Raw genomic sequence first — 13,959 nt, 5'->3', positions numbered from 1 at the left:
TGCCATCTAAGAAAGTTATAAGGGAATTAGTTGGTAAAAATTGCCTCACTTATCTTTTATGTGCATGAAAAAGACCACACAAATACGGGGAAATTCTGCCAACAGAATAGTCCAGAATCATTTTAATGGAGTCAGGGAATTGCTGTGGACTGACACTACAATCAAAGACAGAGTATGACCCATTGGGGCACCACCTATGATCAGTTATCTGGGTGCAATTCAGAAGCAATTCCATGCCATTCCACAAATGTGAAATCAGAATATAACCAGTCAACTACACAACCTCCTCTACAACGTGACCTACATTAAGTACGTACTCACAGGAACACAAAGTGTATCTTCATAGGTCAGGAAATATTGCCACGAATCTCTGTGGAGACACTTTAGAGTGAATATTGCATGGCCTTGCAGCAGCTCCCCCCGCTCCTGCTTTTAAAGGTTTGCTGATACGTGACCGTTTTCAGAAAAAGCTGCAATTCCCAGCGCAGGCTGCTTCCTCCCACCTACAAAACCAAACCACTCCAGGACCCCAAGAGTGAAAAGTACTTACTGAGCTGTAGAGATATCCCTCAGCGTTCATGGCAACGTACAGACCTGCCTTCACCCCTTGGATTGCCACCACGCGAAGACCCACAGGAATTAGATTGAAAAGGGCTGTGGAAGGAAAAAAAAAAAGCAAATATTATGGAGACATCATCCTGCATTGCCACTGCAGCTTTTGCTCCAAGGCCAGCTCACCCAACTCCTGACACTTCACAAAAGATACTGAACTAGAATTGGGCATCCTGCTTCCAGCTACAGGAAAGGACTGCAGCCATGGAGCCGATGGTGAAAGGAAATATTTTAAAGTACTGAATTTGGCTGCCTCCCAAATGCCATAACACACCCATCAGTCTGCCTGATCACTGCCTTTGCAATGCCAAGGGCTCATACGTGCTCACAAGCTAGCACATTTCAATGGCTTTTTGAGGGTCAGCTGAGCTGGGGTAACTGTACATCTACATGACTTTGCCTATGGCAAACGTAACAACATGACTTAGTTTAGTTCACCCTGAAACACATTTAAGCCTAGTCACACTTTCCTGCATTTGCCATATGCTAAAAGAGTACACAGACAGCGACCATGGCCAGAAGGATGCAAATTAACTTGACTGTGTGTTTTGCCCATGTGATCCTGACTGTCAAGGGAATGAAGAAACTCAGGAAGAGACAGTTCTCCACTTTGGGACCTGAGCACTGTTACTCTCTCAGGAGCAGCACTGAATAGGGCAGAAGAGGACAAGATCTTTCAATATTCAGTTTTACTGCAATCTTATTGATTAAGATATCACAATCACTTCCTTCCAATTACTTACTTCATTGCTTGATTCCCACCCAGTAGACCTTGTATCTCATTGAAAGACTCTTCCCATTAATGTACTCTCAGGCTTTTGCTACATTTCTAACAGCACAGGCTCAAAGAGGAGAGGACTGCTAGCACTGATAGACTGGGCACTGAGGCATTAGTATGGCCTTATTTCCACTGAGGTTTATAGGACAAGAGTATTTAGATGTTGTAGGACTCTGTGTGCTTCAGACCTGGTCCCAGGAAGCTCAGGATATGCAAAGATGGGTATGGGGTCAAGCACACACATAAATACAAACACAATGGAAATATGACACTCAAGGTATCTTCCCACACAACAGCCCTGAAACAGAAATATTTTTTTTAGTTCCACAGTCATGAGGTCAGACTGCCCCTGTCATGTTCATGAAGCATTTCTCATAGCCTTTTAACCCACTCATTTGCAAAAGCTTGAAACTGCTTGAAACTTCAAGAGCTTTGGGATGTCCAAATGAGCCCAGGGGAGACCTGTGAATGGGCAGAGTGCAGAGGAAAGCCTGGGGGACACAGCATGCAGTGAGGCATTCCTATTTTCCAGCTGACCGTTAAGGACATCATCCTCTAGCTGATGCATTTTATAGATCATTTACAAAGTTTTATGCCTGACACATCACACTGGAGCAAGCACAGCACAAAGAAGTCCTTGGATAACAGTTGTGGGAAAAACAGTCCTTCTCCCTACACCATCTCACAGCTTCTCCTTCCCTGGGAGATGGACCACTGCAGATTTAGCATCAGGATAAAGCAGCTTTTGCTGACATGGCCTATTCAAAATGCTAGAGCCCCTCAGGCCAGGCTGGCATTATTCCTGGTATGACAGGAGGGAACTGAGTTCAGCTCAACATTAAACACCTGCCCTGAAAAGATTGGTTCAGTCCATGTGTGTGTCAGGTAATGCATAGATTTATCTCAACTGCAAAATGCTTCCCAAGAACCTCCCTCATGTACAGGCTGTGAATTACTGCAGAGGAGAGAAGACAGAAGTGTGTTTGAATCCCTTTCCAAAGAGAAAAACCCAAAAACATTTATAGCCAACAGGCTAGAGACAGAGGGAGGCAAAAAAAGAAGAGCAAAAAAAGAATGGAAACTGTGGCTTGATTCTTTCCTTGCAGCCAGAGGCTCAGAAGGCCAAGTCTGAACTGAAGTCCTGAGGATTTGCACAATTTAGAAGACAAAAACAGAGCCCAAAGGGTATGCAAAATGTAACAGAAAAGGTTACATTTGACCCAAACTGTTGGTGGATTTGCTTAAAGGTCAGAGGTGGATAGCTTTTCAGAAGTAAAACCCGAAACAAGCACAAGAGACAAAGCCACTTTGCTCAAGATATCTACCAGGTGTCTTAGCTAAGCTGATTTCAGGGTTATCTCCAGAAGGGGATTCATCAGTACCAGTTTCAGCTGAATACCATTTTTTCCTCACTTAATTCCCAAGAAAGACTGGATGACTAGCCTTGGTGAGCTGCCTAAAGGGGAGTTACCTTGAAGCTAGGGAAAACAAAACCTACCCTCAGCACTTACTGTACTTTTAAACACCGTATTCAGTAAAACATCAAAGCATGTGCTGAAGTCTTACCAAATCCAGTGCCCATATTTGTGATTTTGTGAGAGAATGTCAATAGATGTATACAGCAAATGCAGTCCAGCCTGGGTATTGGTCTCTGAACAACTGGAGTCAAGGACAGTGCTACTCTGCTATTGTCCCTGGATGAGACGAACACACCACAGAGTAACTCGGCATTAAAAGTGTTACCTATCCCCTTCTCCCTACCATGAAGGTCTAAAACCTTCTGCAATTAACAAGTCTATAAGCAATTCCCCTTCCCTATTTTTTCCTCCTACTGAAAAATGGAGCATATTACTGCTAATAATGAAACAAAATGGGCATCATCATTCATTCCCTACAGCCAATTTGTCTTGCATAGAAAACGTGTGACAGACCATTCAAAGCATTCATTAGGCAGTGAGGTGATAATACCCAGAATTAGTGGGTGAGAAGTTCCACTTGGAAGCACCCACGTCTCCAAATCTCTTTTTCCACCTATACATGCAAAGGGAGCATGGGAAGAATCCTATTGTGCTGTATTACAGTAGGAAGACCACTGCCAGTTTCCAAGCTCCATGGGACCCTGCTGCACCCACGATCATGGCAGAGCATCTCCTGCAACATGCCATAGAGCAGGGGAGCAAGTGGGCAGGCAAGCATGAGGACACACATCCTGACACAGCCAACTGGTGGCCAAAAACATTTTAGGAAGCAAATGTCTTCCTCTATTGAAAAAGAGTAGTTTGGGTCAATCAAGATTTTGTAAAATCTTAGAGCTGTCTCTGCACTCAAATCTAGAAATATCTTTGAAAAAGTTGAAGTTTTTTGTTATTATGCTTCCAAATGAATTTTTCATCTTGGTTTAGAACAGATTTAAAACCTTGTAAGTTTTATTGTAAGAATGTAAAAATGTGGGGGCAAAACCCCACAACCAATCTCAAAGCCTCATTTTTTTTCTCAGGCATTAAAATCTGATTAATTTGAAATTAGATTTGAGGATGGGGAAGAGGACTAGCTGTAGCAGAGTAGAACTGGACACAGAGTGTGCTCATGTGAAAAAGAAAATTTAATAAATGCTTTTCAAACCCTCTAATGCAAATGTTACATTTTCTATGCCATCTGCAGCAGCTTCATAGAATGGACATGCTCCTTTACTTATGGGAAGAAGAGAAAAAAATTAAGACATTGAGCATTTCTGCCCCTTTTTCTTCATTACATCTTACCATTTTCAACCATCAGTAGATTTACACCTGACCCTGCTTATTGATACTACTTTTAGCACATTCCAGTCCTAAAGGGAAGTGCATTTGCTTAGCTCAAAGAATGGAAAGCCACAAACAGACTCTTCTCAGAGGAACACAATGAAAGGACAAGAGGCACTAGACAAAAGCCTCAGATAGAAATTATGACTGGATATAAAGAAAATAGTCTACAATGAGAACAGTGCAGCACTGGAACCTGAGAGGTTATGAAGCTATTGAATAGTTAATTCCTGGAGACATCTGAAACAACTAGACAAGGCTCTGTACAGCGAAAGATAACTCACCTCTAAGCAGGATGTTGGAATAAAAATCTCCTTAATCTTTTTGTGTTTCTGGCTGGAAGCCCCAAACAATATCCTAGATATGCTGGGCTGTTTCCACCTGGTCAGTACAGTTCACCTATCCTTTATGTACTGTCTATTTGCCAAGACTTTTCAGATGTGCAGCAGGATTATGGTGGCAAATGAAGAAGTCCAGTTGTTGTCACGGAGGGACATTACACAGCTCAGCTCAGGAAAGAGCAATAACAATGCAAGCACTGACAGCAGCAGTCAGTCCTGAAAGACCATTTGAGATCACTGGAACTGATACTACCCTAGGTTCAGGTTCATACATAACATTATGAAGACAACAAACAGGGGCCTCGTATACCACGAAACCGCACTCCAATTGAAAGAAAATTCTTCATATATCCCAATGCCAGTAGCCAGAAAATGCATCTCCTTGCTCAGATGAAGATGGTGTGCCTTCAGTGGCATGGTGTAAGGAACAGATGTCCCAAGTGCTGGGCGCGGGAAGCTGGCTGGATGCCTGTTCAAATGCCATTAGAACTTGCCTTCTGATTATTTTTTTTCTTTAAGTGAGAGAAGGTGGAAAATAAATGCCATCAGTTTCTCAAGAACACATACAAAATGGGCACCAGATAATTAATTTAAAAATTGCTTAAATATTAGCAGTTCCTCTTGTATAAATAACTGGGTTTTTATTAGAACTTTTAATTGCATCAGATGTATCTGAGGGACATGTCGTGGCTCATTTTGAACGTTTATTTTGCCAGAGTAAACCAACCTAATGTTTTCCATGAAAATTAAGCTTCCTTTCATAATGCTAATTTGAATAATCAGTGTGTGGATACAGAACACAAAGCAATGTATGGAACATGGTGTTCACCACCTATTTAACTGTGCTAAGATGACTTCTGCACGGAGAATAGATGACCATCCAGGGCACGAAGGATTCTGCTGTGGCCATCAAGAGTGCCCTTCACTGCCAGTGGATGTGTTAACCAGCTCCTCTCCAAGGACAGGGAAATATTATTTATCTAGTCTTGGATGAGTTTTGCCCTCTCAAAGACTTCTGACCAGCTGAGCAGGAATCTCCTGGAGAACTACTTTAAAACAGAAGCCAGCAGTGAAGTAAACCTGTTAGTTGTTCACTTAGGCAAGTTTTGACTTTCTTCTGGTAAAAAATTGAGATGTTTGGAGGAGCAGAGAAGAAAAAAAAAGTCAGTCTGCTTTATTTTGGCATTTCCAAAGTGAAAAAAATGTGATTTCGTTTTGAAGCTGTAACTGGAAGCTTCATATATTATAAAATGTTCATTCAAACTGAAGATTTATGAAGGAGAGCATGTGGTAAAAAGTTAAACAAAATTGAATAAAGCACAGTCTTAATTTCATTTTCAGGAGCCAAATATTATCAGGTTGGTTTATTTCCTCTTTTGAGATCCCCTGAGATCAGGCAATGGGGAATTCTTTGGCTTCAATCTTCTTTCAAAAACTTGCCTAAACTTTCCAACATAGTGCCTGACTTTGTGCCAGTAGCTTGGCAGACTGTAGCAAGATGCCTCCTGTCCCACCAAGCTGCCGAGGCAGGGCTGCCATCTCACCAGATAAATTTACACTCTAGAAGTGCCCTTCAGCCCACCTATTTCCAATTCAGAAGGGTGGAAGTGACTCTCAAGTACTCAGCACCTTACCAAGCTTGTTTCCAACATTTCTGATGGGATATATAAATCAGAGCTGTTTGGGCAATTGGGGGCCAACCTCAGTCATGGGAACTCAGGAGCTTCCCTTGCACCCACTCAACAGCAGCTTCCTTCATCTCCCCTGTCAGCCTGAAATATTACAGAATTGCTCTTACATTTTATTCTCCTCTGCTGTTTACCTAAATTCATCCCTGCTCCCATTTAAGCCCATTACTTTGTTGTTCAGTCCTCCCTGATAGATGAGGGTAATGAATCCCTGTCATCTCTAGCATATCTTCCCCTGTTTTTGACAAATAGGCCTCCAATGGGATTTTCTGCAGCTTGAGAACACCCTATGTCTTCTTTAAGAAAAAACAGCTAATATAACCTAACACTGGGTCATTACTCACCCACTAAAGCCCACTGAACTCACCCCATGTGTTGGTGTCTGCCTGAGAGTATCTCAGGGCCAGAATCCTCTTGTGGAAGGAGACTTGCTCAGTCTCTGAGAGTAAAACTGTGTGTGTGTAGGTCCATAGACTCTCCTGCTCCACATAAATCAGAAATTGTGCCATTACAATCTGCAGTATTTAATTTGTTCAACACCAGTATATGAGAAAAAAGACTAAAACCTGACACTTGCATGTGCTACAGGCCAAGTTTCTGGTGGATGCAGCCTCCTGGGTCATTCCACAAAGGCTTTGCTAGCCACCCGCAATTTCAGTTATCTTCTCAAAGCTCCTCTCTCATGCACAGAACCCCAGCAGGGCAGCCCCACCATACACAACGCTCCTACTGCAGCACCCTGCCAGCATCTTAGGGATGGGGTAAACACCATGGATGTAGTGCTGCAGTCACCTTACACCCTTGTCCAAGTGCACCTTCATGGGACAATGTCAGTATCCTGCTACATGTGCTGCACCCCTACAGACACCCCCTCACTCACCACCCAGGACATGCCTCCCTGGAGAAATGCTGCCTTCAATCCAACTAAGAGCTTCTTTGAATTAGAGCAAGGTTTGTCCCTAGATTAAGCAGGGTCCTCCTTTCACACCAAGTTTGCTTCCATCAATCCTAGCAGACAGATGAACCTTTGCTGATCTCTAGTAATGACTGGGAAGACACCTAGATATGATGTTCCTTCAGCAGTGGTATGGGGAGCTCCCAAACAACATAGGATATGACAAAGCAAGACTTGATTCCTACTCTGTTGATGCAGTTTGTGATATCAAGCATCTGAGCTTCACAGTCCACTCAGAAGTATCAATCTGATGCCTGTGAAATGCAGAGGTACTTCAGAAAATATTCTATACCTTTTTTAACATTTTGAGGAGCTTTGGTATTGACAAATCAACTTCTTTTGCAAAAGGAAGATTGACTACTGCTTTGCATGTATTTAGACCAATATGGTTCCTGCATGTGAGCATATTTTTAAATCCGTATGGCTCTGCTGCACTTTGCTGTCTACTCTGCACTGTCCTTAGCTGGCCAACATCAACCCAACCCATTTGAACAGGATTTTGGAAGATGACCTCCTTTGACAAGGTCGCTCCACACTCTCAGCCTTTACACTAGCCTGAAAGCACGAGACTTCAGTGAACAGCTGCTTTTCTCCAGCCTAGAAATTCCTGATGCTTGCTGAATTTTTGAGGATAAAACAGTGAAAACAATTTTCTCCTCTTCTCCTTGGAGAGAGAATTCCCCGTATCCTTTACCCACGTGGCATATGTATAAATATAATCTCCTTTCTCTTCTGGCAGCAATTCAAATCATGGGTTTTATTCTCCACCCCACCCAGATGGCAGTTACAGAATCGGGGCAGGAGGGAAGAAGATCGGAGAGGAAACATATGAAATTATACAGGCAAGATTTAAAGGGGAAGGACAGAGAGAAAAAATGTGCAGAAAACAGCTGGCTTCTCCCAATTTGATATTTTCAAAAAAGAAGCTGCACAAGTGAGACCCACTAGGTGATGCATTTGATTGTAACTGGGTTGCAAAACAGGCTAATTTTTCTTACTGTAGTCACTGTTTTCGTCCTTGGTCCCATCAATTGTACCAGCTGGGTGCAGCTGCAGGAAGTATTCCTGATGGCTGAATAACCTTGTCCCAATTCCTTTCAGCTGGGGTTCTGCAAAATAATAATAATAATAATTATTATTAGATATACCAAGTAGCAAGAGACCAAATTTACTCATCCCCCATCAAGCCCTGAGCAAATGTCAAAGTGCTTGGCAGACAAGACAGCTTTCTGTGACTCCTTTCAAATGTGGTTGTAAAATATTCATATATACGCAGACGTAATAAATAAAAGGCAAATAAAATTGAGATCAGATGAGCAGGTAGAACACAATGTATAGTTGGTGCAGCAGAAACAGATTATGGAACATCGCTTCACTGAAAGTTACCTACCAGATGGAAGACTTTAGACAGTTTATGTATTCTGAATATGCCACTTGTTCAGAAGAATCTTTGCTAGCAGTGTTGCAAAGAATGTGTCTATTGTTTCTTATTCTGCCTGTGAAGCCAACTACCTTGCTTGCTGTATGGTTGATTCACTATCATGCAGTCCCAGTTTTATGCCAAAGAAAATCTATTTAAATCACTGGTATTATAGTGGTGTAAACCCCTAGTAACTGAGTGCTCAATCAAGCTGCATGAGTCCAATGTGTGGGACTTGGGGAGCAAAATTCCAAAAGGAACAGATGCAAGACACCTCCAAAACTGACCTCTGAAGTGTTTACGGGCACCACAAAACGCCTCTGTTTGAAAATCCTACATGTGCTCCCCCCTCCCAAAACGTGTGCCACACACTCTGGTTTATCTGAATCTTTGTCTCTAGCAGGGTCCTTTCCCAGCCCCTGTGTATCACGAGCCAGCCATGCCCTGCCTAGGGGCTTCTCTACTGCCTCTGCAACATTTTTGAAGAAGAAAAGGAAAACATGGAAAAAGCACAAACAATTGGAACTTCACATGACAGAGATGTGCAGCTTTTCCACCTTTCTCTGTCATCCAACCAATCAAACAGAAATTAAGTGGTCAAACATCAATTCAGTTGTAATCATGTAAGTCTTAAGATTTCTCAGAGGCACTGCTGCTGGAAAGCAAGCTAGCTGGCTACCCAGGAGCAGGCACACTCACTGGAGGCAGAGATCCTCCTTGTGTCACAGGAGGTTGTGGTTTTATGTGACCACCCACCAAAAGTAAATAAATAAGACCTAGTTATTGCTGGCTCAATGGCCAGGAAAAAATCCAGTGTAGCATACTGAAATCTCGTCAGGCTCCCATCTCCCATGCCTCTAGTGAGGCTGTTTAATAAGCCATAGTTGTTATATAACTGCGGTCACGTTGTGTGTTAAGTGTTCCCATTAGGAGCCCCTGTCTCGAACAGTGCTGCACTGTGCTGGACAACTCCCCTCTGAGGGAACCCTCAGCCTCCTGTCCTGAACTCACAAACCCCTGGCAGCAGTGGGGACTGCAGATGCAGCCAGGCTGCAGGTGCAAAGGATCTCAGCTTCGGCAGCCAGGGGAGAGTCAGGTACTATTTCATAGCTACAACAGCCACAGCATCAGCTGGTTTCCATGCTGCTGTACAGAAGTGATTTCAGAGCAATGACTGCTGCAGGCAGGGTTTCTCCTAGCAAGACTCAACTCTGGGACAGTAAATAAGTACAATGGTGTTGGCCAGTTAAGAGCTAATGCCGGTTAAACCAATACATGTTAAATTGACACTTGGACTGAGCCAAGTGTTTTGCTTTCTTCTTACCTCAATGAATTATCTATTTTGTTGAATGCAGAAGCTTGATTTAACTTGCTTTTCATTAGAAAAGCACATCAAAGCTAGAGGAAATGAAAAGCAGTATTCTCAGGCACAGATGACTGCACCACCCTCCTCGAGCCCGTCCCCTTCCTCCCTTTTATCTAATACCACAATAGTAAAGGCACTAATCGGCACTCTCTGATATAAGACACCTACATTTGAGTCCCTGAATGAATCTTAGCCTCAATTTTACTCCCTGGTTAAATTTTAATGTTTAAGTACTTTGCACAAAATGGAAGAGCTCCCAGAAGGAGAGATTTAGAAGATGCTCCTGCAGCCTGAGGCTTTCTGTATGCTGGGGAAGGGGGGAGGTCTTGTCTTAAAGCCCCTCAAGGATAAGAGGAGTGGAGATATAAAACTACCCTAACCTTGTCTCTTTTCTTGGGAAGATGATTCAACTACAGGATAGAAGGCCCTTTCCTCCTCCTTTAGGGTTCAAACTATACTTCACGCAATTCAAACAACAGGAAAATCTCTTCCACTTTTACCAAATAGCCTAGCAAGTAAAGTATTGAGCAAATCTGCTCATTATTAGAATCTTTATGTCATTTCTAGAGTTTATCAGAACAGCACCCAAGATCCCTTGAGGTCCCTCTGCATCTTCGGTATCGATGCAAACACTGTTACAACAGAGTAAACACAGGGCAAAGCCCCAGGGTCCCTTTCTGTTACTGATCTGACACAGACACGTGGTCAGCTTTAATAACTGCCCTTTTCATAATCCCAGGCTTTTCTGAGTCACTGCCTTCCTAGGGACAGGTTGGAGGAGAAATCTTACATGTGGGTTTTTTAATCACACAACCTGGTTTTGCCTCAGTTTGAAGCTCATGCCTAAACTCAAAAGCAAAACTCAAAGGAAGTGAAGCAGATATACACAAACCATACACAAACCCACCACATTCTTCATGGACCCAAGACAGTCTGACAGCAGCAGAGCTCCTGCCTCTCCTCACAGCACAGATCCACTTCTGCAGGAGACTCATTTAGGATGCTCTGTAACACCAGCAAACAAATGCCTCTTCCAGACATCAAAGGATCAGAAAGCACTTTGGAGACATACAGGTCTCTGCTTCCCTGGCTTTTGCATTTCTTGGAGTCTCTTTCTACAGGACAGAAATACTGGTGAACAGCTGCACCTTTAGGTACCTACCTGAACTAAACACAGAAGCAGCACAGGGAGGCACACAGACAGCACCACGTTCTCTCCTCTAACACAAGGAGGGTTGGGCAATGGGTGATGTCTCACACGGTACAGCTGTCTCTACACCTGAACTGGGCTCTCTTTGCATCCCCAAAACCAACAGGCAAGCCAGGCCAGGTCCATAGGGTCTCCAGTGACTGCAAAGAGACCAGCTCAAACATAAACGCGGATGCAGGTGACTAACAGCTGGTAGAGTAGCTGCTTCCCACCAGGGAATCTATTATCTTTATATCTGGACATAAAGTGGGATACTGGGATTTGCCATTCATAAAGGAAACAGCATGGCTGGGAGGCCTACAGACTAAATTTTAGGTGAAGCCAACTTTTAACACAGAACAAGGATTTACCCATCTTCCTCACTCACCACAGAACTATTACCTGAAAAGAGAACTGTAAAATCACAGAACAGGCATTTTTCTACTAGCCCAGAGGCAAAACTCTCTACATGACTTTTAAGAGATCTACTTTTGTCATATCATATATTTTAACATCACTTCTTTCTATGTACAGAGAAATTTTATCACAGTCTTCCAGCATTGCTACCCCTTATGCTGCAGCAATCGTGTTGAAAACCTCAGTTTATAGAAAAATCTCAAAACCAGTAAGTCTCCTTGTCAAGGAGACACCCTGGTAAGCCAGTACAGAAAGCAGAAAGACAACAAAATAGACTGAGAACTTTTCACTTATGCAACAAAAAAAGAAATCGAACAACCCTTCCCAGCAGGCGATGTTTACAGTGCTTACTGGAGCACTGGGGGAAAAAATTTAAAATAAACCCCCACAAGCTTGGTACTTTCATTTGTCTAAACTTCCCTCAATGATACTGCTCCAGGCTACAATCAATAAGAGAAAGAAGCAAACTTTAGAAAAAAAAAAAGAAACAAATGCAGTACAGAGAAGCACAGACCTTACTACGAGCATTTTCTTTCTATAATTCACAGAATTTACGATGAATCAAACTTAAACCTACTCTCTAACCTCAGCCTTGTGCAGCAAGGGCGACTCAAATCCTCTTGCTTTTAAAGGAGCAACACTGCACAATGCACTTGGGATAAACCTATTCCTCCCACTCAGGCTCCTCCATACGTGCTTCTATTTTGCTGTAGGAGCAGCTTTCCCTGCAGAAATGGAACTGATGTGGACAAGACTTCAACACCAACTTAGTGTCCCCCTAAACACAAGCTAAGTACTTCAGAATGGATTTAAGAAAGAAGTTATTGATGCCTTGATCCCAAATTACTGACTAAACAGAAGAGATGTCCATGCAGTTTTTACTCTCAGTACAGACCTCATACTACTAAGTTTCCCATGTGATATGTAAATGGATATTTTTACCCCTATTTTATAAGCAATACTGTTATACTTTAGTATGCTTACTTTAAAGATCCTGTTATGGTCGCTCATACAGAGCTGTCCAGGGCTGGGGGATGCTGAAGCAAGCTCAGTGGACCATCTCCTTATGCAGATGCAGCAAACTCAAATCTTTCAAATGTGGTAATTACAGAATATGTGAGGGAAGATCATGCCCAGGAAACAGCCACAACAAGCACAGCTACAGTGCAGAACAGACCAGTAAGAGTAACATGGAGCAAGAAATAAGCCATGACTCTCTGCCTAGTCCAAGACACTCTCCCTAGGGTGAAGGCACAGTTCCCACCTAATGACCCTTCTTAGTGCAGTCATTCAGTGGCCAACTCACTGCACATCCCTGAAGGGCATCCTGCTTGCTCCCCTTTCCACAGGCCAATCTCTCCACTTCTGCCTGCTCTGCTTTTAACTTTCTGAACTCTTTGACACCACTGAGGCTAACTAAATCATGATCTGACTGCTAATCTTCTTGTCTCTACTTAAATGGTAATGTGATGCTGCCATTATTCACTTCAGCTGTCCTGCTGCTGAGCCTTGAAGCCATCTCAGTTCACCATGAGCTGCTGTGCTTCCTGCCTTATTGTACAGCTACACAGTGATTTTCGCTCTCCTGGGGCTTGTCAAGGACATGATAGTTGCAGGGTGCTCACAGGTACTTTGTTTGATCTCCAGGGACATGCTCACTGAAGACCATGTCCAAATCAGCCACTCTGCAGTCACGTCCCTCACCCTCAAACCACAGGCATTGCTGAAGGTATTTGCTGTATGCTATAGGGAACAGAGCAAGAACACTGACAGAAATATCACTGGCTCTTTAACGACCTTTTCTTTTAGTTCTCCTATTTAAGGTGAATAAGGAACTTACCCCATTAACTGGAACAAGGAGAACAAACAAGCAGAATAACTGCCCTTGATGCAGAGAGGAACTATGAGGTTATGCACCAATGCAGCATTTAGCAAAGCCCCACTGAGGGCACTAATTCCTGCTTACTCCCATCAGCAAAGCAGCACCACAAACCCCTGGGGGAGGAACTTAGCACCACTGTAGGGTAGTTCAATTTGATCCAAATCCTGAGCTCTGAAGGACCAAAGTACAGGGCACAACACTGACTTCCAGCTGCAACTCCATTATTTAAGGCAGTCTGTCATGGCCTCATTTCTTGCAATTCACAGATTGGCCCTTATTATGGCAATACAATGCCCTGAGGCTGCAGCAAGCCAGACCCCACTTTGTCTTGGGCTGGGAAATCTAAAGGGACTCAACAAGACCCTAGTCACAAAAGCCACCTTAATCTAAACTATCCAAGTCAGTGGCAGGGATCTCAGAGGGGCTGCTTTTCAATGTTCTCTTAAAAAAGATGAAGGGCTTAGTGACCTTTCAGGGATTTGAGCCACTGGCTCCAAAGATTCTTGCAACTCA

At 43.2% G+C, this 13,959-nt stretch overlaps 1 protein-coding gene across 1 annotated transcript; it reads right to left on the bottom strand.

Moving 5' to 3' along the window:
- Window positions 1–550: 550 nt before the first annotated feature.
- Window positions 551–8,471, bottom strand: LOC103811258 (fibroblast growth factor 12-like; the record flags this gene model as incomplete). Its single annotated transcript, XM_009084218.1, has 2 exons — window positions 8,171–8,471; window positions 551–654 (listed from the first exon to the last, which is right to left on the bottom strand). Coding segments are annotated over exons 1-2 (282 nt in total), but the record flags the coding sequence as incomplete, so codon positions are not given.
- Window positions 8,472–13,959: the final 5,488 nt, after the last annotated feature.

Source organism: Acanthisitta chloris, unplaced genomic scaffold (genome assembly GCF_000695815.1).
Source record: "Acanthisitta chloris isolate BGI_N310 unplaced genomic scaffold, ASM69581v1 scaffold1451, whole genome shotgun sequence".
NCBI classification, from domain to species: Eukaryota; Metazoa; Chordata; class Aves; order Passeriformes; family Acanthisittidae; genus Acanthisitta; species Acanthisitta chloris.
The sequence above is the reverse complement of the archived record's forward strand: the minus strand, read 5'-3'. Positions and strand labels throughout refer to the sequence as shown.